The sequence below is a fragment of the Cervus elaphus genome, chromosome 6 (assembly GCF_910594005.1).
Source record: "Cervus elaphus chromosome 6, mCerEla1.1, whole genome shotgun sequence".
NCBI lineage: Eukaryota > Metazoa > Chordata > Mammalia > Artiodactyla > Cervidae > Cervus > Cervus elaphus.
Window position 1 is genome coordinate 32,341,562 of NC_057820.1, and position 25,121 is coordinate 32,366,682.

General features: G+C 36.3%; 1 protein-coding gene across 1 annotated transcript in view; it reads left to right on the forward strand.

The window, feature by feature from the left end:
* TMPRSS11F (transmembrane serine protease 11F) overlaps positions 1-25,121 on the forward strand; it is an 89,459-nt gene that overhangs the window by 25,325 nt on the left and 39,013 nt on the right. Inside the window, exon 3 of the mRNA XM_043905857.1 lies at positions 23,977-24,128. Within this exon, the coding sequence (XP_043761792.1) occupies positions 23,977-24,128 (152 nt within the window). The remainder of the gene's footprint in view (positions 1-23,976; positions 24,129-25,121) is intronic.

The following is a 25,121-nucleotide window of genomic DNA, read 5'->3' on the forward strand; positions in this document are numbered from 1 at the left end:
GGAAAAGACAGAAGAATATTAATAATATGCCAGGATGCTTATATATAATCATCGCAGGAAGCATTTCTAGAATTTGTATACCTTTTATCTATATAGTATTCCTATTATTGCTGTTTTTCCAACATTGTCACAATTAATACATTTAGAAAATATTCAGCATAATGTGATATAAATCTACATATACACTATTACTCCTTAATGAACTTCAGCGGAGTAGGAAATAACAACCCACTTCAGTATTCTTGCCTGGAGAATCCCATAGACAGAGGAGCATGGTGGGCTATAGTCCATAGAGTCGCAAAGAGTCGAACACGACTGAAGTGACTTAGCATGCACGCATAACCTTCATATACTATAAAATTGGCCAGATTTAAGAAGCCAATTTTGAACACTCATATACAAAAATTTGTGTGGAATATTTTGCATTTCTCTTTGCAATAACTATAGGCTGTTTTCTTTCGTGCTCACTAAGTTTCATACACACTTGTCATATCAGTAACATGAACTAACCGAGCTCCTGCTCTTCTAACAACACTGCTTCCTCTGCTTGGGCAGCTCTTCCTTGTAAGCTTCACCTAACCAGAGAATCCTTTAGGTTTTGGTTCAAATGTCCTCAGGGAACTCTTCCTATCCCTTGCTCTGTTTTTTTAATTTAATTTTTTTTAATTGAAGTAAAGTTGATTAACAATATGGTATTAGTTTCTGGAGTACAGCATAGTGATTCAGTATTTTTACAAATGATATTCCATTAAAAGTTAGTATAAGATAATATGTACAATTCCCTTGGCTTTTAATGCTATTGGAGGCAATACAGGCATACCTCATTTCGTTTCACTTAATTTTATTGCACTTCACAGATACTGTGTTTTTCCACAAATTGAAGGTTTGTGGCAACCTAATATCTAGCAAGTCTACTGACACCATTCTTCCAATAGCATTTCCTCACTTCATGTCTCTGTGTCACATTATGATAATTTTCACAATATATCAGACTTTTTTATTATTATATTTGCTATGGTGGTCTGTGGTCAGTATCTTCGATGTTACTATTGTAAATGTTTTGGACACCACAAATTGTGCCCATGTTAAGATAGCGAACTTAATTGATAAATGTGTGTGTTCTGATTGTTCCATCCACTGGCTGTTCCCCCTTTTCTCTTCCTCTCCTCAGACCTCCCTCCCTATCCCCTAAAATAAAACAACATTGAAATTAGGCCACTTTCTAAGCTACAATAGTCTCGAAGTGTTCAAGTAAAAGGACCGGTCATATATCTCTCGCTTTAAGTCAAAGCTAGAAATGATTAAGTTTAGTGAGGAAGGCATGTTGAAAGCCTGTGTACAGGCCAAAAACTAGATCTCTTGCATCAGTTAGCCAAGCTGTGAATGCAAAGGAAAAGATCTTGGAGGAACTTTAAAGTGCTACTCCTGTGAATATATGAATGAAAAGAAACAGCCTTATTGCTCACATGGAGAAAGATCAAACCAGTTGCAACATTCCTTTAGGCCAAAGCCTAGGTCCTAACTCTTTTTAATTCTATGAAGTCTAAGAGAAGTAAAGAAGCTACAGAAGAAAAGTTTGAAGCGAGCAGAGGTGGGTTCACGAGGTTTAAGGAAATAAGCCATCTTCAGAACTTGAAGGTGCAAAGTTAAGCAACAAGTGCTGATGCATTATACAAGCTTCAGTAAATTATCTTGAAGATCTAGCTAAGATAATTTGTGAAGGTGGCTACACTGAACAACAGATTTTCAATGTAAATGAAACAGCCTTATATTAGAAAAAGATGGTACCCAGGACTTTCAGAGCTAGAGATAAGTCAATGCCTGGCTTCAAAGTTTCAAAAGACAGGTGAGTTCTCTTGTTAGGGGTTAATGCAGCTGGTAACTCTAAATTAAGGCCAATGCTAATTTATCATTCCAAAAAATCCTAGTGTCCTTAAGATGATGCTATATATCTCTGCCTGTAATTTATAAATGGAACAACAAAGCCTGGATGATGGCACATCTATTTATAATATTGTTTACTGAATATTTTAAGCCCACTACTGAGATCTACTGTTCAGAAAAAAAGATTCCTTTCAAAATATTACTGCTAATGGACAAGGCACCTGGTCACTGAAGAGCACTGATAAATAAAATTTTTTGTTATTATCAGGTTTTATTTTACTGTCATTATTATTATTATTTATTAACATAGCCATTCTTCAATCCATGGATCAAGGAGTAATTTTAACTTTCAACCTTATTATTTAAGAAATACGTTTTGTAAAACTATATTTGTCATGGGCCTCCTCAGTGGCTCAGCAGTAAAGAATCAACCTGAAATGCAGGAGACGTGGATTCGATCCCTGGGTCAGGAAGATCCCCTGGAGGATGAAATGGTAGCCAACTCCAGTATTCTTGCCTGGGAAATCTCATGGACAGAGGAGCCCAGTGAGCTACAGTCCATAGGGCTGCAAAGAGTCAGACATGACTGAGCACACACACATACAGAGTTGCCACAGATAATGATTCCTCTAATGGATTTAGGCAAACTAAATTAAAAACCTTCTGGGAAGGATTCACCAATCTAGATATCACTAAGAATATTTGTGATTCATAAGAACACGTCAAGTTGTCAACATTAACAGGAGCTCTGAAGAAGTAGATTTCAACCCACCTGGATAACTTTGAGGGGTTCAAGACATCAGTGGAGGAAGGAACTGCAGATATGACAGAAATAGCAAGAGAACTAGAATTTGAAGTAGAACCTGAAGATGTGACTAATTTGCTATAATCTCACGATAAAACAGATGAGGAGTTGCTCCTTATGGATGAGCAAAGAAATTGGTTTCTGGAGATGGAATATACTCCCAGTGAAGATGCTATGAAGATTGTTGAAATAATAAGGATTTAGAATATTACATACATTTAGTTGATAAAGTAGTGGTAGGGTTCTAGAGAACTGACTCCAATTTTGAAACAAGTTCTACTACGGATGTATGCTATCAAATTACATTGCATGCCACAGAGAAATCGTTTGTCATAGTAAGAGTCAATTAATGTGGCAAATTACACTGTCATTTTATTTTAAGAAATGTTCACATCCATCCCAACCATCAGCAACCACTACTGTCAGCAAGGCATCAACATCAAGGCAAGAGCCTCCATCAGATAAAAAATTACAACTCACTGAAGGCTAATATAATGATTAGCATTTTTTAGCAATATTTTTAAATTAAGCTATGAACATTGCTTTTTTAGTCATAATGTCGTTGCATACTTAATAGGCTACAGTATAGTATCAACATAACTTTTATACACACTGAGAAACAAAAAACTTGTGTGACTTGCTTTGTTGTGATATCTGATTTTACTGCAGTTATCTGGAACTGAACCTGTATCTCTGAGGTACAACTGTACTGCTTTTATAATTTCAATATTCATTCATCCAGTGATAATATATGAAAAGACTGTTCGATGTTTATATGTAATTTGCTATCCTGTAGCCTTTGTAAGCTTACATACTAGTCCCTTTCTGATCAATACTTAGATATTTTCTATATAATACGCTAATAAAGGCAGTTTGTTCTTTTTCATTCTGTAGGTTCTATATTTCTTTTTCTTGCTTCTCTGAACTGGTTAGGGCCTCCAGTATCAACAGGAGTGATCCCTGCTGTGATCCCAGTCTTAGGGGAAAACATTCAGGTCAATATTCAAGTGCATGTGCATTTTGTTTAATGTTTCATTTTCGAGTACACAGACTTCTTTTAAATGTCAAACATCACTATCACATTGCTATGACTCTGTTTTTCATAATGAAATGGAAGTCTTCCTAAAAAAGACTAAAATGACATCATTTACTTGCTCAGTCGCGTCTGACTCTTTGCGATCCCATAGACTATCACCCGCCAGGGTCCTCTGGCCTTGGAATTTCCCAGGCAAGAGTAGTGAAATGGATTGCCATTTCCTTCTCCAGGGGATCTTCCCCACCCAGAGACTGAACCTGTGTCTCTTTCATCTCCTGTCCTGGCAGATGGATTCACTGGGCCACCTGGGAAGCCCTTTACACTAGATTTTTAAATTTAAGTGCAAATGAATGAAGACAAAAGCTAGAATGGAAAGGTTTCCCTGTGAACAGGAGCTTTTCATGAGACATGACCATCACTCTTGAGATTGTTCTAGGACCAACTAAGGGTTGCAACATGGGTACTTCACAAACTACTTCCAGTAAATTTTTAGAGTTAAAAATATATGGGTAACTTAGAAGGGTAGTTACTTCCCTTGGATGCTGACTTACTGTGCTGAATAGGGGGGAAAAAAAAAAAAGTGGAAAATCAACATGAGAAGAAACTTCTTCCCTTGAGAAGCTTATAGTATGCAGCTATGTGTCTCTTGTTTAGCTGTATAAACATTTGAAAAACGATTTTAAAAAACTGAGTATATTTTTGACACAAACTTGGAGTTCAACCTGATAAAGAGGTTTATGCTATAAAATACTAAGAGCAGTGAGTACTTCTGATGAGTTCTGAAGGTGACTGATGAGCTAAATGTTAAGTTCATTTACTCATCAAGTAGCTACTTGATATCTGTCGTGTGTCTGCTATTAAGGTAACGTTTTTTAATTGAGGCAGAAAATAAGTAAATACATATATCATAATTTGGGTAATGATAAGTACAACAAAGAAAAATGAAAAAGAATAAAGGGATAGGGAGTGAGTTGGGCTATCAGTGGAAGATAGGTTATTAGGGTAACCAGAGTGTCGTTATAAAGTGAGACATGTAGATATCTGGGGAGGGAGTATTTCAAGCAAAAGGAGAACCCTAATGCAAAGATGCAGGCAACATTTTTTTAATGATTCAAAGTAAAATATTACCAGACTAACTAGGTGATAAGACATCTTGAATTATTAAATATTTGAAAATATAATGATACACATATGTTATGTGTAGAACTGGGCCACAAAAATAGTTACCACACTTAATAATTTAATTTAGTGGTAATATGGGACCAAATGTTATTTCTTAACTGTTTATGAAAACAAACTTCTTAAATTAAAAAAAAAAAAACAACAGCAAACCATTTGTTTATTCAAAGCAAAACTTTGGCAAGATTAGAAGACTCTGACTGAGGCTTTCTATTGAGTTGGTTTTTATATGAATCAACATGCTTCTTCGGTCAACTTCAAACCTTTATTCCACTATGGTCAAAGTCTTGGGATTATTTATTACTCCTACTGGCACTGGTGAGTTAGTTCCAAAGAGTATTTGATAAAATATTAACTAGTGAAACCCCAGTTTATTATCTAGAAGCAGCCATTTAGGATATTTTTATTTGAAGTATAAGAATATAGCTGTATAATATTTAATTTAGTGCACAGGATTAGAAATGTAAATATTCTTAAATCTTATTTCTTATAGAACAAGTTTGTATAGGAAATGTTTATTAATCTATTTAACCCACATTTGTGAACTCAGTGAGTAATATAAAGAAGATAGTCACAGATTCCACCCTTTAGGAAATTATAACCTAGGAGAAGATATAGGAGATTATTAGTATAACAGATTATTAAATGAAGTAGAAGGTACTATCTATGTACTCACTCAAAAGTGTTTATTGAGCAACTCCTGTATACCAGGCACTCTGCTAGACAATGAACAAGACTGGTACTATCTATGCTGTTTGCCACCTAGAAGTGGGGGTGGGAGGGAGACCTTAACATAAGTAAAAATAATATTTGATTATTTATTATAAATTTAAATTTGGAAAGGTAGAGGGCACTATGGGAGCATACATACAATAGTATGAGAACACAACATATAAGAATATTAACCCTGAAGACGTTTGTAATTATGAAGATAAAGATCATTTTTAGCCAGGGATTCAGAAATCCTTCACAGAAACATAGTAATTGAGTTGGATCTCAAAGGGTGGGTGGGATTTGGTCTGGGGTAGAGGTGGCAAAGAGCCATGCAGATGGAGGTGACGGCTTGGACGGAATTCAAGTGTGAGCAGGTCTGGGGGATCAAAGATCATGCAGTAGGCAGGCTACTGGGAACTTTACTGAAAATAGCAACCACCTTGCTGGAAAGATGGGTTTAGAGCTATGAGTGAATGTCTCGGCTTGATTCAGGAAACAGAAAGCAGCTGAAGAGACATTTAAGCAGAAGAAACACCACAGAAAATGAGATGTCCAAAATATCTCTGTTCACAAGGTGCTAAACAGACTGATGGGGAGAAAAAGTGAAAACAGAGTGGCTAAAATTCCATTATGATAGTTCAGTAAGGACATAATGAGGCAGGAATTGCCGAGATCTTTGGGTTTACTTATGGAAGGAAAATATGTAGAACATAGAAGTGCCTTGAGATTTAGAGTCATAGTCTTGATTTTAAATTCTTGTCCCAATTCTTGCCAATCTCACCTTGCCCAAATTAATCTAAATCTTAGTTAATTTATCATTAACTGAGGCTACTAATGATTGCATACCAGAATTGGTGGATGAATTTGAGATAAAATGTATCAATGCTCAGCACCAGTGTCATAGAGGGGATATGTCCCAAAGGGGAAGTCACACAAATCTGCTTTCCCCACGGTGGCATTTGGATTTGTTGTTGTTCAATCACTAAGACATGTCCTATTCCTTGCAACTCCATGGACTACAGCTCATCAGGATTCCCTGTCCTTCACTATCTCCCAAAGTTTGCTCAAATTTATGTCCATTGAGTCAGTGATGCTATCTAACCATCTCATCCTCTATTGCCCCCTTTTCCTCCTTCCCTCAATATTTCCCAGCATCAGGGTCTTTTCCAAAGAGTTGGCTCTTCACATCAGGTGGCCAAAATACTGGAGCTTCAGCATCAGTCATTCCAATGAATATTCAAGGTTGATTTCCTTTAGGACTGACTGGTTTGATCTCTGCTGTCCAAAGGAGTCTCAAGGGTCTTCTCCAGCACCACAATTCAAAGACATCAGTTCAGCACTCAGCCTTATTTATAGTCCAAGTTTCACATCTATACATGATTATTGGAAAAACCATAGCTTTGACTATACAGACCTTTGTCAGCAAAGTGATGTCTCTGCTTTTTAATATGCTTTCTAGGTTTCTCATAGCTTTTCTTCCAAGGAGCTACTTTTAATTTCAGGGCTGCAGTCACCATCCACAGTGATTTTGGAGCCCAAGAAAATAAAATCTGTCACTGCTTCCACTTTTCCCCTTCTATTTGCCATGAAATGATGGGACTGGATGCCATGATCTTAGTTTCTTGAATGTTGAGTTTTAAGCCAGCTTTTTAGCTCTCCTCTTTCACCCTCATCAAGAGGCTCTTCAGTTCCTCACTTTCTGCTATTAGAGTGGTATCACCAGCATGTGTGAGGCTGTTGATATTTCTGCCAACATTTGGGGAGCACCATTGTAAGAATTATAGTTTCAAGCTGATGAACTGTAATTTTAACACTTTCCTTTCATTGGCTGCCTATTATTTGTCAGGCACTATGCTCAGAATTCCATTTCCATTATTTCTTAATATAGTACAGGAAATGTGAGCCATTGTCCCTACTTTTTAACAGAGAACTGAAATCTATCAAGAAGTTATAAAGTTATTAATAAGTAGTAGAACCTACTGTCATCCGCAAGTATTGGGCAATCTATTTCATGGTATCTTAATACAACAGGTAAGAATGAGTTGTCACAACAGTAGTCATAAAATTTTTGTAAAAAGAATGTGTTTATTAAGAGATTCAGTGTAAGAGAAGGAATAATTTCATAAATACTAAACTGATATGAGTGAAAATTGTATTAGTAGACATATAAGCTTCAAATATAGACTAAGGCAACAAGGTAAAGGCAGGGAAAACAACCTCATTCTGGGGTTTTAGTGCTGAGGTCAATACATTACAGCATCGTGCTTAATGCAATACAGAATTTATATAGAAACTACCCATTATTGGTGAGCTTCACCTAAAAAAGGCAATAAAAATGGGATTAAAATGCATGATGGCCTTGATAATTTTGAGGTTACTTAGTACCATGTCTGACAAATGATTGAAGAGGTGTTACTCTCCATTTCCACCCTTGGACTCCTAAAGAGCCATTTTTCAAGACAAGAAAGTCAGATAAGAATGCAGAAATATATTCCATTTGAATGAGAATCAAAATAAAATGACATATTGAAAAAGAAGAAAGTTATTTGGATTCAGTAACCATTGTTTTGCCTGGGAAAACAATGGACTTTTTTTTTCATAAAGCTCAGCAAATTAGTGGCATTTTAATAACAGCAAAAATATTCATGCGCTTATGGCACTTTACATACAAAGTTTCATTTTATTTTCGTAAGAAATTTGTGAAGTAGATAGTATTATGGACTTCCTTAGTGACTCAGTGGTAAAGAATCCGCTTGCAACATAGGAGACCTGGGTTCAATCCCTGTGTCAGAAAGATTCCCTGGAGAAAGAAATGGAAACCCACTTCAGTATTCTTGCCTGGAAAATCCCATGGACAGAGGAGCCTGGAAGGCTGCAGTCCATGGGGTCACAAAAAATAGTGACTAAACAAGACAAAAACAAAGTATTATACACATTTTCTGATTAAAAATAAACAAACATACTGAAGCACAGAGGGATTAAACATCTTTTCTGAAGTCAGTTAGTTAGGCATTAAGTGAAAGTCGCTCAGTCTTGTCCGACTCTTTGTAACTCCGTGGACTATACAGTCCATGGAATTCTCCAGGCCAGAATACTGGAGTGATGAGCCTTTCCCTTCTCCAGCGGATCTTCCCAACCCAGGGATCAAACCCAGGTCTCCCGCATTGCAGGCAAATTAAAATGGGGATTTAAAGGAAACAACTGGACTCCTGATGGTGTTTTTAGTTACTATAATACACTGTATCTCAACTCAAAACAAACTTTATGCCTTTTAACTGACTATACAGTAGATCATAATAAAAGTCCACTGTTAGTGATTTACTTCCACTGTGTCACATCCAGGGCTAAACACTGGGGGAAAAGACTCTGAGTCTGCAGATATTGCGGAGCTTCCTTTGTGCATTCAAAATTGCATTTAAGATGCATATTGTGTTAGTTTCCTGTTGCTGCTTCTCTCCATTAACCTGTGTGTGTCACTATGTGTATGTGTCACTCGATGTGTCTGTGTGTGTTTTAAGGAAGGTTGTTAACCTCAGTTAACCCTTGTCATTACAGAGGTATTACTAACCATGGGCATTCCCAGAAATACATGCTGTTTCGCAAGAAGCAGAGAGAACTGTGCCCGAACAGAATATCTAATATGTATCTATGCTTCAGGTTGAATACAAATGTGTTAAGACATGTGTAAGATATAATAAGAATTCCCCTTAGGGCTGCTGTCAGGAGAACATCTTATTAGCACATAGATATTTATGCTGCCCATGGAGGAGTGTACCTTATTTAACTTAAGCTTGGATATTTACATGTCTTTAGTATCAAGAATAGTCAGATATTTAAATTCTCATGTGAATGTCAATAGTTATCTGATAGATTCACTTCAGCTACTTCAAAGTAATTAAACAGGGTTTCCTGGTAATATTTTAATAGTATCGCCCAAATATTTAATAATACCCAAATATTTAATAATATTGCCCAAAGAGAAAGTCATCTAAGAGTGATCTTAAAGGTTTGAAAAATAATGGTCACACTTTATATAAATAAATGGAGAAGGCAATGGCAACCCACTCCAGTACTCTTGCCTGGAAAATCCCATGGATGGAGGAGCCTGGTAGGCTGTGGTCCATGGGGTCGCTAAGAGTCGGACACAACTGAGCCACTTCACTTTCACTTCTCACTTTCACACATTGGAGAAGGAAATGGCAACCCACTCCAGTGTTCTTGCCTGGAGAATCCCAGGGACGGGGGAGCCTGGTGGGCTGCCGTCTATGGGGTCACACAGAGGCGGACATGACTGAAGTGACTTAGCAGCATATAAATAAAGATGGTCATAGAGTCTTCACAAAATAACTTGTCTTTGGTATTTCTAAAGACCCTTAGCCAACTCATCCTCCTTTCAATTGTGTTACTGAGTCAAATTAATATATGACTTTATTCAAATGTAAACTCTTGGTTCTCTGTTTCTAACTTTGAGAAGCATCACTTTGTTCATTTTTAAAACAAAGACAAAAAGAGACTGTATGAAAAAAGTGTACTTACAAAATTCTCAGGGAGCTCTGCTTTCATCATTTCTATTCACCTGCTATATAATTCCTAATAACATTTCTCAGGTACTGAGAGATGACGAGAAATACTTTCTTAACATGTCTCTTATTGTTTTCCCAAAGCAGTAAAGAGATTTGGCCCACTGGTAGAAAGAACTGGAAAAGTTCACCTGATTTCATGTCACAACAGGGACCTAGATTTATTCATCAGCAAATACCCCAGTGTCTGTAACTGTGCTAGGCACACAGTAGGTGCTCAATAAGAACTTGTTGAATGAATCACATGTGACAGAAGGATTAGATCCATTTTGTGTGATCCTAAGGAAATATAACCAGCGTAATGGATATAAAGTTTAGGAATGCCAGATTTTAAAAATCACCATCAGTTTATTCAAAGGTGAAAGAAATTTCCTCAGAAAATTAGGGAGGAAGTGTTTCAAGAATATGCTGGTCAACTTTACAGTATAGTAGTGATATAATACAGGACATTGTAGCATTGTTGACTGAGTGGATTCATTATAAGTTATGCTTAACTATGAATTCCAAGCTTTCAAATGGATTCCTGGGGAAAATCAAGAAAGGCGTCTTCATATCCCTACTCCCAGACTGAAAAATATATTTGTATCTGCAACCAGTTTCAGGAAGCAGGTCCCTCTATTGAAGATGATTTCTCTAGATCCCAGCCTTTCCTTCCTCTTCCAAGGCCCTGGGACAGGGAGGGAATATACGGCTCATATTTATATCTACTGCTCACTTGGCTGGTTCCTTTCTTACAGGTCGAAGCCTGCCAAGGATTTTCATACATTGGAAAGATGGTAGAGAGGGACACTTTGAAAGTGATAAAGTGTTCTCTAGGTTTATGGCGGTAAAGGCTGGAGACTTAGATGTTAGAGGTGAGAAGGGGATGTGTGACAGATCAGGCTGCCAAGGACTCCATCATGTGGGACCTTCAGGGTTACATTAAAAAACTTGTGTGTCATCATGAAAGTCAGCAGTTAATTCCTACACCTGTGCCTCAATGGGGAAATTATGTACTGGTAGAGTTCTGTATGCCCTCTGCATCCCGGAAACAGCTCTGTTTTAATCGGTGTTACACATCAGTGTTCTAAATAAGCATTACTTTGAGAAAGAGGTCTCATGGCCTGCAAAATGTTTTGTTCCCCAGGAAAAATGTGTTGCAATCTTCCTAACCTCTTTCTTTCACATTCTATGACCAGTTCATTAGCAGTCTTCATGGGCTCTTCTTTCAAAATACATTCTGAATCTAATTATAAATTCTGATCTCCTCACTGCTAATGTCTCAGTCCAAGCCACAACATCTCTCCCATGAACCACTGCGTGAGAGAACTAACCAGTTAGAGAAACTAACCAGTTTCCCTGCTTCTACCCTTCATGCTACCCCCAGCCCCAATCAGTGTATTCCTCACACAGTGATTCTTTGAAACAATCATGGCATTCCACTGATCAATATTCTATAATGACTTTCTTTCTTATTCAGAATAACGTAAAGAGTTCCTTATGGCCTGAGAGATTATAAACTGGCACGAGACCCTTCAACCTCATCTTCCCCCCGTTTCTCCTTTTTCTTTGCCCAGTGGCCTTATTGACACTGTGGCCCTTCTGCAAACACCCCAAGTCTCCCTCACTTCATGATACTTGTACTTACCATTTCCTTTGCTTGCAATACTTCCCCCCTGATATCTGAATGATTCCATCCTGCACTTTGTTCATATCTCCACTTAGATGTCACTTCTGCTGAGATGTCTCCCCTAACCTGTTCAATCCTGCTGCATCCCTGTTCATTCACTATCCTCTTATCTGGCACTTTCCACTTATGAGTATATTTATTTATTGCTCACTGTCTGTCCTTCGCACCTGGAGACATGAAGGCAGAGAAGATATCCTCAGCCCTACTATATCCCTACCATCTAAAATAGTGTCTGAAATAAGTCCATGCTCAATGAAAATGTGGTGAATTAATGAATAAAATCAAAGATGTCTTATTAGCAGCATGCTTGATAGTCATAGTAGCCATAAGTCTTCTTGAGGTGAAGAACGTGACCATTCTAAGGCAATTTTTGCAGTAACCATTTCCGACTCCTGGCAGAGGGCTTGAGAGCGCAGATGCGCTCCTGCAGTCACGTTCTCAGACTTCTAACAGCCGTCTCTGAGTTATCTCTGCCCCTCCAGACGGCTCAGCGCCTGGCCTCCCCATTTCTGCCCATTTCCAGGCAGGAAAAAGGCACTCTGGGCTCCCACCTTCATCCCTGGCAGGAGCAGAACTGAATTCCCCCCTCAGTCTATGTATTCTCTAGCATATCTTTGAAGGACACAGGGAAACCATGGAAATGTTACTCATATTTGTGGCATAAGCAATTAAATTAAATTAGTAAATATTGTTGTTTAGGTAGCTGCTTTCAGAGGTAGAACTGAACTTGCTGATATTATAGCATGAGAGGAGGTTGCTTCTGGGTGCTTATAAGATGGCAATCATGATTTTGAAGGTCAGGTATGAAGGGGAATAGATCTTAGGCTGACTCTAGAACTTATAGGTCTTAAACATTTATTTTAAGGAATTTTTGTAAAACATATGACATTGTCGTGATATCCTGACATATCTCACATGCTTTTATATTGTATTGTACTATATAAATAGGATTTAATAAGACTAGCATCCTGCCCCCTCCTCCCTTCCCCCATATACAGAGCACATATTGCAGCAAAGGGTTACGATGCTATGCAATTTCTGCCCACACTCTGCAACTTTGCCTTCCTCCATTGCCTGCCAAGCCAGTCATATCTGGCTGGTAGGGAAGGTAATTTTGATGACTAACTCATACTTGAAATCCCCCCAGTTTCTCCCCACTCTGCCAGCTCCTTGTGCTTCTGCAGTCACTTATTACCGTGGCATTTACAGAATATGACATGTGTCTTTAGGACAAAACCAAGGACATTTCTTTCCCTCGCCCTTTGATTTGTGACTTTTGTCTTTGGAATTCTTATGAAGTTTGAGACAGATTTTGTCTTGTCATGAAAATACCAGTGTCATCACTACCTAGATAGCTGGGTCATTTAAGTGATGCAACAATCCAATCAGCTTCTGCTTTTAACTATACATCATTTTGCCAATGTTTCTGACATGTTTTCCAGTGTCATTAACAGTCCTCCCATAGAAAGAAATCTCCCGAAGAGAACTGCACTGCCATAGCTGAAGTAAATTAGACTGTTTAAACTATCAAAATGGTTCCCCAGATTTTCTTAAACTCTTTCCACTTCTCATCTTCTGTGGGTTGTTCTCTTTTGTCAGTTTCATCAATTTTTCTTTTCAGTGGTAGTGGAAAATGCTATTAATCACGTAGTTTTCTTTGACTTCCAAATAAATTATATGGTCATATAAAAGAATAATGAGAATATGATAATGAGAATTTGTTCTGCTTGTAAGCAAGGAATAAAAAGGGAAGGATGTGTTTAACCTGTATCACATACTGGAGAACTCCCTGTATCCCTCAAGGGTTGGCCCAACTGTCGTATTATCTGAGAAGTCTTACCTGTATCTATTTCTATTCTTTTCCCAAACAACTTTTATTAGTCAATTCTCTGTTTCCTTATTACAATACTTGGTAAATCTAGTATTTTCTTATGACACCCTGTTGATTTTATTATGTCTTTCTACTCTACCATAAGCCCCTTGTATACCAAGTCTGTCCTTGTCGCTTTGTTTTTAAATTTTTGTATCCAGTGTTTGGACCCAGTGTTTGGAATATATTAGGCACATAATAAAAGGTTCTTAAATAGAATTGAAATAAGTATAATGAAAGGGCATGTGACAACCCTACTGACCAGATCATGTGTCATGTGGCTCTGGGTATGTTCCAAGTTCAGTACTACCAGAGTTCTGCCTGGGAACACTTGACATATTTAACATGAATAGACCAATTATCTTATTATTAACAAATAGTTTTAGGACCTTTACCATGAACTCAATACTCGTATCAAGACTGTGAGAGAAAAAAGTACTGGGAAACCTTCTAATCTAATTGGAGTTTAGAGACAGTAGGTATTGATAATACCCAAGTTTACAAAGCTTCCGAGAAGCTTTGCATCTGAATCTATAAAGTACTGTAGTACATAGATATGAAGTATGCTTATTATAAAAAAATTAAACATGATTTATGTGATATATATATTATGTACAGTATGTCTCATATATATATCATTTTTAATATAAGTATATATATATGTGTGTGTGTGTGTATATATATATATATATATGTCTCAAATATATATTGCCCTGGAAAGCAATATGTACAATGACCTCAGAGAAGCTGAGAAGTAGTCAATCAATGCTAAACCAACACACAATTATTCAACAATATATTAATGCCTCTGGTGAAATAATCTTAGAAAATCAAACACATGCATGTGCACATGAGCACACACATACCAACTATATTGTGAAGTCTAGAAATGAAAACAGTAGTGCCAATACTTATATTTCAGTAACAAGCTGGTTCAAATAATGAATTTGCTCAAATTTCAGTTTTATAACTGAATAAACTAAAGCACTAAGGGATTAAGTTTAAAAAGGGGCAGAGAGTACTGTGCCAAACCACATGCTATGAAGTGTCTCAAATTAGTGACTAAAGTTGTATCAAGGAAAAAAGGCAGAAAATAAATCCTGAACATAAATTTTAAAGTAATCCTTTGTCATCTGATTCTTTAATTATGTCACCCAGAGAATATCTGATAGTGATGTTTGGTGGTTAAGGATATTTTACTCTTGCTTGGGGTAACCTCTCTTATCATGAGTGTTCTCTTGTGACTTGTAATCCACTAATAGGTTATTTTACACATCTTCGTTAGCATGACTTATTTGTAGCTCATTGCTCTTTAGTCTGCTCAAAAATACTATGACTTTTAAATGTAGTTCCATATTCCACTGACTTTTGAATAACTTATTCTATGGTAGCTCAGTGGTAAAGAATGAGCCTGCCAGTTTAGGAGATGTGGGTTGGTTGGATCCCTGGGTCCGGAAGATCCCCTGGAGAAGGAGATGACAACTCACTCCAATATTCTTGCCTGGAAAATTCCATGGACAGTGGAGCCTGGCAGGCTATAGTCAATGGGATCGCAGAGAGTCAGACACAACTTCGTGACTGAGCATAGTATAGCACCTCGAGGCTTGAGAAACTGGGGATATGTCTTACTCATACAATTGCCCCTGGGTGCCTCACATAAAAAAAAAAAAAAAAAAAAACAAACCCTATCTGTTTATTTGTTTTGACATACAAGAAAAAAAAACTTATGCTACCAAAGGAGAGAACGAAGGAGTGACAGGTTAGGAGTATATCATTATTAAAAGATATAAACTACTATATGTAAAATAGATAAGCAATGAGGATCAACTGCAAGGCATGAGATCCAGTTACTTAATGTAATATATAATGAAAGTGGCCTACTTCTGCACAGTGCTATTTAAACTAGTTAGAACCCCAATCAAATTTTTCTTAAAAGTCTCCATTTTAAGAAAAGTTTTGTAAAGGAAACTGTGGAAAAGCATTTGTTTCCATTGCTTAAACAGACAAAATTTCAAGACTGATATAGCTGTAGGCTTCTCAATAAGCATTTGTCATATATCCAATTATCAGCTATTTTTGATATACTAATTACAGAGCTCATTGCAAGTAGTGATTGGGAAGGGGCAAATTTTCTCACCTGTTTATTTAAGTATGATTATAGCACTTATCATCAAAGAACCTGTCTCTAAAAAAGGATATAACTCTCAGGCTTAATTTCTAATATACACAGGTGCATTTTGGAGGGGGCAGTCATAGGTTTTATATTTGCTCTCTTGATCGAAACATTTGTGAGACTGTTCAGAGAGAAAGGTGTAAGACTGACTTTTTTTTAAACATACCTCTCTTGGTCTGTAAGTCATAGGAATGAAACAGCAGCATATGCTTAGACAAAGGAGAAATACAAATAGGTCTGTAATAATATAGGAGAAATTTCTTATGCTAAAGAAACCAAAATGTAGCTACTAATATTAACAATATTTTAAGCCAAGCAATGTTCATTGGTTTATAACTTCTTATTCATAACAGTTTTTAATTACCAATTCCAAACACCCAAATTATTTTCTAATGCAAGCTCTTCACACACGTTCTATCTGCCTGAAAGACTTGCAACAATTCTACACATTCTCCTCACACTTCATCCCAGCATTAATATAACTTTCTCACAGAGGACTCCATTACTTTTTTCAAGTACTCCCTCTCTCCCAACCTAATCTATAAAATCTTATTTTCAACCACAGATATCTTATTCAACTTCTTCTAAGCTCTTATCCCAACTTTTCAGGATCTCTATGATTACTAGTTTTATCTTTCCTCTCTTCTAGACTACAAACACTATGACAACAAGGATAATGTGTTTTCATTTTATTTACTGTGTATCCAATAATGATTAGTGCCTAAAACATAGTGTTTGTGATATAATTGTTTGGTAAGTATTGATAATAACACATTTTAGAATTGTTTAGCTTTTATATGCAAGTGATTTTTCTGGATGTAGGACCTAGATTGCAGTTCTTTCATTCATCATTCATTCATTCATCCAAGAGCAGCAACATTTATTTCAGGAATTATGCTAGGTATTATTAGCATTAGATGCAGAGTATTAGAATAATCTATTATTTTTCTTAGAAAAGCTTCTGGTTTCTGACAATTTCTATTCATACAGAAGTTCTTCAGAATTAGGAAATGTCTCAAATATACCTTCTTAAAATACAACCACATTGAAATGGCGGGGGGGGGGGGGGGGGTGATACTATCACTCTAATTTGATAGACAAGGGATTCTTAGAGCTTCAAGACAAAAGGATCAATATACGACCAAAGACTTGAACCTTAGATTTCTCATGCGGAATGTCATACTTTTTCTAGTGCTGTTTCCATACATACTTCATTTGTGTAACCACTCGAGTTTTATTTCTATTTAAGTTACTAAAAGACTTTAGTTCCTGTATTTTGTTCATTTTAATGCATTCTTTTAAAAGGCTAATTTAGGCTTAATTCTCTTTTAAACAGATCAAATACTAGGCACTGTTAAAGACAGTAAAAATTTCTCTTTATTGTCTGAATCACATTTGATGAATAAATAATTGTAATCTACAAATCAGAATAAACATATGGGAATAATGTAAAGGGAATTTAAATGTAACTAAAATAAAGCATCTTTTTTCAAAGTTTGAACCAGTTATACATTTTGAAAAAATCCAATTTATCATAGCCAAGTTCTCAAAGTTCTTTGCACACTTAAAAGTGCCTTGAATGCATTTGTATATTATGCTCATACAAACATTTCACAACAGTCTAGCTAATAAACTTCTTTAAATTTCCTGAATGCTTTGTTTGGTTTTTACCACCTTATTTTTCTCTATTAGGGTAAAACCACTTCCTTTATAATTATCTGGTGTCTGCATAATGCTCTCTCCAGCACTACTTCAAAACATGGAAATGAGTATTTGGTAAAACTTATTTAGGCTCCCACATGAGACAGAAGGTCTATATTCCAGCTGTAACAGACTGAGAATGGCTGATTACCAAACAAAACTCATTTTAAAATTAAATATGGCCATGATAAAAATTCTCTTTCATAAGATAGAATTATCATGATGTAATATCGTGATTAATAACATGATCCCCATAAATTTGATTTTTATCATTTCTTGCTTTCTGAAGGGCTGAGTACTAAAATCAAACTGACAAAACTTACAGGAAAAGGAAGTGATAATTTGTTTAAGTTGCAGCAAACAAAATGTCTATAACTAAACAATCAAGAATATTTAATGTCATAGATTTTGGAGCTGGAGATTTCAGTTATGAATGAGAAGGAATATATTACTTATGTGGAGACAGAAGTAACTTTTTTTTATTATTTCTGGGCTGTGTGATATCAGCTTTAATAGTTACTTTTATTAGAGTCATACAAACAGGTGTTAGTGACAAAATTAAAATAAAATGAGTCTAAGAGATGATGTAAAATGGATACTTCCCACTTGAGACCAAATATGAGGAACATACACTGCTCATTATTAACAACATTTATGTCTACATTGGAAACACTTTCTCTTCATTTAATTTTCCTCATCTTGCCTGGAGGCACAATCATGGAAACAAAGGAGCCATTAATTTTTTCCTTGTCTCACAACTAAGAAATCAACAAAGCTCAAGGACTAGAGCAAAATCTATTTTCTCCTCTTCACCCTACTTACTGCCTCAGCCTTAGTACAAGCCATCACCCTTTCTCCTGGACCTTCAAAATGACATCTAAACTGGTCTTTCCATCTGCACTCTAGCTGTAAATTTCATTCATACCTCTGTGATTATTCTAAATTTTCAGCCTAACTAAAACTTACTGGTTCCTCACCTCACCTTTGACAGAATCAATTTCAAGCTCTTTACTTTGGGTTATAAGACTCCTCACGAGCTGGTCCAACCCTCCAGCCTCACCATGTCCTCTTTTGAGTGCAATAATGCTGTGAAAGACTTGCCATCATGGATATACTTTGGAAGAAATAATTGTTTAAGGGCAAAATTCATACTTTATGTTTGTGTTTTCCCAGTATAACTATTATTGCAAAATATTATGTCACCTCCCTAGTGTATTTTGTTTTTATTTTTTGTACATACTATTTTTTCCTCTGTTCCTTTCTTCTCTTTTATTCCTGGACAACTTTGATCAAAGTTTTAATCATGTTTCTTTCTTGATAAAACTCCCTGACACAGCACCCTAAGAGGTTGTTTTCTCTTCTTGTACTAAATTTTCTTTTGACATAGTTCATAGTGTTCACTTGTTTCCATGTCTGTGTCCTCATTTATAATATGAGCATCCTAGATACATATTTTAAAATCTTTATACCTCTTGGGCTCTAGAATAATTTCAAGAATGTTTTCAAGATCATCTCATTTAAAGGATTTAAGTTCAAATAAATATTTGTAAGATAAAATTAAAAACATAAAAACTGCTCCAAAATATCTCACTTGTAAAATATTAAATATTGAATCTTATTTGGGGATTCAGAACATAAAGCAAATAAATACCAGTTCTCAAGTTGGAGAAAGATAATTTAAATTATTTAAGGTATTTTGGGTGGACAGGTAATACATTAGTTGGGGTAGGCAAGAGACAAAATGAGACAGGGCAAAAGCTAACAGAGTTTTGTCAAGAGAATACATTGGGTGTTGGTCCTTTATTGGACCAGAACCTGGTGGTCTGGAGTAGATGATGAGAAAGTGAAAGAAGGAAAGAGGCTAATATTCCCTGGGTTACACAGCAAGCTTTCACGCTCCAGGGAATCAACCAGAAATGGATATATATATCTAGATATATATATAGACACACACACACACACATATATATATATAGAGAGAGAGAGAGAAACACATGGGCACCCAAGCTCTGATGGAGCAAAGTGTTTTAATCAACATGGTGTGGGCATATATACTGTCTTACAAGGTAGTTACTCTCAGCAAAGATAAAGATTAAAATTCCAGACTTACAAAACATAAGGTGATCCCTATTAAAGGGAGAGAGTCGTAAACAATCACTTTTTACTGTATGGTTCATAAGAAGGAAGAGGGTACTTATCACCATATTGAAAAACTAATGAAGGAAATGCCTGGATTCCTCAGCCCCGGGAAAGGCTTGCCTCTCCTCTTAATTCCTGAATATTCAGGAATTAAGCACACAGGAAGCTCCTGTTAAATGCTTCCTGACAATTGGGCATAGCAAACAGCCTTTTCTAACCACCCAAGAAACGACTCTACACATGGACATCTCCAGATGGTCAATACTGAAATCAGACTGATTATGTTCTTTGCAACCAAAGAGATTGGAGCTCCATATACTCAGCAAAATACAAGACCTGGAGCTAACTGTGGCTCAGATCATGAACTTATTGCAAAATTCAGACTTAAATTGAAGAAAGTAGGGGAAATCACTAGGCCCTTAAGGTATGACCTAAATCAAATCCCTTATGATTATACAGTGGAGGTGAGGAATAGATTCAAAGGATTAGGTCTGGTAGACAGAGTGCCTGAAGAACTGTAGATGGAGGTTTTTAGCACTGTACAGGAAGTGGTGTCCAAAAACATCTCAAAGAAAAAGAAGTGTAAGAAGGCAAAGAGATTTTCTGAGAAGGCTTTACAAATACTCAGAGAAGAGGAAAAGTGAAAGGCAAGGGAGAAAGGAAAAGATACACCCAACTGAATGTAGAGTACCAGAGAACAGCAAAGAGAGATAAAAAAAACCTTCTTAAGTGAACAATGCAAAGAATTATATGGAAAAAATAGAATGAAAGACTAGAAATCTATTCAAGAAAATTTGAGATAAAAAAGAGAACATTCCATGCAAGGATGGGCATGATGAAGGATAGAAACAGTAAGGACCTAAGAGAAGCAGGAGATATTAAGATGTGGCAAGAATGCACAGAAGAACTATACAAAAAAGATCTTAATGTCTCATATAGCCGTGATGGTGTGATCACTCACCTAGAGTCAGACATCCTGGAGTGTGAAGCCAAGCAGATCTTAAGAAACATTACTATGAACAAAGCTAGTGGAGGTGATGGAATTCTAGCTGAGCTATTTCAAATCCTAAAAGATGATGCAGTTAAACTGCTGCACTCAATGTGTCAGCAAATTTGGAAAACAGCAGTGGCCATAGGACTGGAAAATGTCAGTTTTCATTCCAATCCCAAAGAAGGGAAATGCCAAAGAGTATTTAAGCTACCACGCAGTTGTGCTCACTTCAGATGTCAACAAGATGATGCTCAAAATCCTTCAATCTAAGCTCCAGAAGTACATCAACTAGGAACTTCCAAATGTGCAAGCTGGATTTAGAATAGGCAGAGGAATCAGAGATCAAAATGTCAACATTCATTGGATCATAGAGAAAGCAAGAGAATTCCAGAAAAACATCTACTTCTGCTTCATTGACTATGGGAAAGTCCTTGACTGTGTGGATCACAACAAACTGTGGAAAATTCTTAAAGAGATGGGAATACCAGACCACCTTGTCTGTTTCCTGAGAAACCTGTATGCAGGTCAAGTAGCAATAATTAAAACTTGATGAGGGTGAAAGAGGAGAGTGAAATCTGGCTTAAAACTCCACATGCAAAATACTAAGATCATGGCATCTGGCCCATCACTTCATAGCAAATAGAAGGGGGAAATGTGGAAGCAGTGACAGATTTTATTTTCTTGGCTCCAAAGCAGAGGTTGACAGCAGCCACAAAATTAAAAGACGCTTGCTCCTTGGAAGGAAATCTATGACAAACTTAGACAGTGTATTAAAAAACAGAGACATCACTTTGCTGACAAAAGTCCATATAGTCAAATCTATGGGTTTTCCAATAGTGATGTACAGATGTGAGAGTTGGACCATAAAGAAGGCTGAGGGCCAAAGAATTGATGCTTTTGAATTGTGGTGCTGAAGACTCACAAGAGTTCCTTGGACAGTAAGGAGATCAAACCTGTCAATTCTAAAGAAAATCAACCATGGATTTTCACTGGAGGACTGATATTGAAGCTGACACTCCAATACTTTGGCCACCTGATGTAAAGAGCTGACTCACTGGAAAAGACCCAGATGCTGGGAAAGATTGAGGGCAGAAGAAGGGAGCAACAGAAGATGAGATTGTTGGATGGCATCACCATCTCAAGAGTCATGAGTTTGAGCAAACTCTGGGAGATATTGAAGGAAAGCAAGGCCTGGCATGCTGTGGTCCATGGGGTTACAAAGAGTCAGACACAACTTAGCAACTGAGCAACAACAACAAGTATAAAATGGAAATGAAGAGTTTTCATAGGGACTGAAATCTTATCAAGTATAACTTGCAATTTGTGGTTTCACCAAGAAAAATGGGAAGAACTGTAGTCAGGACTTCAAGAGCAATGTTGTTACTCTTTAAAAAAACACTTTATTTTAATTGGAGGATAATTGCTTTGCAAGGTTTTGTTGGTTTCTGCCATGTATCAACATGAGTCAACCATAGGGATACCTATGTCTTCCCCCCTTCAACCTGCCTCTCACCTCCCACCCCATCACATCCCTCTAGGTTGTCACAGAGCATGGGATTGAATTCCCTGAACCATAGAGCAAATTCCCACTGGCTATTTTACATATGGTAATGTATATGTTTCAATGCTACTCTCTCAATTCATTCCACCCATTCCTTCCCCCACTGTGTCCACAAGTCTGTTTACGTCAGCGTCTCTGTTGCTGCCCTACAAATAAGTTCATCAGTATCATTTTTCTAGATTCCATATATGTGCATTAATATACGATATTTGTTTTTCTCTTTCTGACTTGCTTCACTCTGTATAACAGGCTCTCGGTTCACCCACCTTACTAAAACTGACTCAATTTCTTTCCTTTTAATATTCTATTGTATATATGTACCATATTTTCTCATCCATTCATCTGTTGATGAACATCTGGGGCTTCCTCCACGTCATGACTATTGTCAATAGTGCTGCAATGAACACTGGGGTACATGTATCTTTTTAAATTTTGGTTTCCGCAGGGTATATGCCCAGTAGTGGGATTGTTAGATCATATGGTAGTTTTATTCCTGGTTTTCTTTTAAGGGATCTTCATACTATTCTCAAGAGTGGCTATATAAATTTATATTCCCACCAACAGTGCAAGAGGGTTTCCTTTTATCTATACTCTCTCCAGCATTTATTGTTTGTAATACTTGGTGATGGCCATTCCTACCAGTGTGAGATGGTACCTCATTGTAGTTTTGATTTGCATTTCTCTAATAATGAGTGGTGTTATGCATCTTTTCATCTGTTTATTAGCTATCTGGACGAGTTCTTTGGAGAAATGTCTGTTTAAGTCTTCTTCCCATGTTTTGATTGGGCTGTCTTTTTTTTTTTTTTTCCTGATATTGAGTTGTATGTACTGCTTGTATGTTTTGTCAATTGCTTCATTTACAATTATTTTCTCCCATTCTGAGGGCTGTATTTTCATCTTATTTATGCTTTCCTTTACTGTGCAAAAGGTTTTAAGTTTAATTTTCTCTGTTTGTTTATTTTTGTTTTTATTTTCATTACTCTAGGAGGTGAGTCATAGAAGATCTTGCCCTGATTTAAGTCAAAGGGTGTTCTGTCTATATTTTCCTCTAAGAGTTTTATAGTTTCTGGTCTTCTATTTATGTCTTTAATCCATTTCAAGTTTATCTTTGTGTATGGTGTTAGGAAGTGTTCTAATTTCATTCTTTTATACATGGTTGTCCAGTTTTCCCAGCACCACTTATTGAAGAGACTATCTTTTCTCCATTGTGTTGTTACTTTTAAAATAAGCAATTAACAAAAAGTTCAAGGTCATTGAAAAGTATACAAATTAAAACCTTATTTTTAATCAAGAGATACCAGTGAGATTATTACACAACTTTATTGCTAAAAGTTTCTTTTTAAAATATTAAAATGTTATCTATAAATTACCTTTTTTATTACATGAGCCTTTGTACTTCACCACCCAAATTTCAAATTGCCAATATGTTTGACAAAATGTAGAGGGGAGATGCCCTCCCTTCGATGTCAACATCAGTAGAGCTTTAATTAAAACATACTGGGGTTGACATGCTGGGGGAAGGTAAACAAAATCTTGTGTTCCTATCAAAATCTAAGTATCTCATTGTGAATTAGCACTAGAAACTATTTTCACAGTTATATTACACGTGGACTTGGAATAAAACTGTACTACAGTTTTTTTTTTACCTTACTGTTTTTCTTTCCATTATCACAGACCACTTGAATGTTCACAAGCTGATTACCCACAAGTTGAACAACAAAGAAGACAGCAATGCAGGGGCCCTATAAGCCTATCTCTCTTCACACTGGCAATCATTGCCATCATAGGAATTGCCATTGGTATTGTTACTCATTTTGTTGTTGAGGGTAAGTATACAGGTCACATTTCTATTGCCTCAGTGCTCCATGGCTTAATATCTTGAAATTCTCAGTTATATAAAAATTCCATTTGCATGCTATTAGCATTTTAATTACTATTCTTTTGCTGATGTTAAATTATAGTTTGCCCCAATATTGAGTCGTCTGTTTCATATTTCCAGCCAGTGATGCTTGCAATATATTCACATTATTACACAGACAAAAACAAACACATATTTTTTTAAAGAGTGAAAACATTATCTTTAGAATAAAGACAAATCACATCATGTGTTGAGTTTAATATACATATTTTTCAAAATCAATATGTTAATGAGGTGCTCTAAGAAAAACTAATAATATGAGAAAATTACATGAAAAATATCTTTAAAGGGCTAAAGATTAAACATTATCTTTGAAAGAAAAAAGACATTGTTTAATGACTGAAGGAAGAAGAAAAACTCAGGATTATTCTACCTTAGGTGAAAAAATAGAGTCAGTACCACGTTTAGAAATGACAATCAACCAAAGTCATTTACCTTTGTCTTTTTTTTTTTTTACCTTTGTCTTTATAATCATATATGATTGAGAATTTGCCAAAAATTTTACAGAATTGTATGACCCATAACAATAAAACCATATTTGAAAGAATTCCCAAGTAGGGATGAAGTATTGTCCAATGTGCTCAGCTCACCTGCTTACCTACTTTATTGGGGGATTGATATATTCATTTCTTAAACTCATATAATAAAAAAATAAACTACATTAACCTCTATGTCTTTCTTGTTAATATCTCTTGTGTTTAAAATGCAGTTCATCTTCAATATTTCCTGTGTTCAAGAAATAAAAAAGTAAAAGAATAATACAAATAATGGGGAAAAAGTATTTAAAAAATATCATAGAAGTTGTTTTAGGCTGAATAATATCCCCACACCCCAATACATCTGCTTCTTAAACTTTGTGACTGATGTTTGTTACCTCATGTGGCAAAAGGGACTTTCCAGA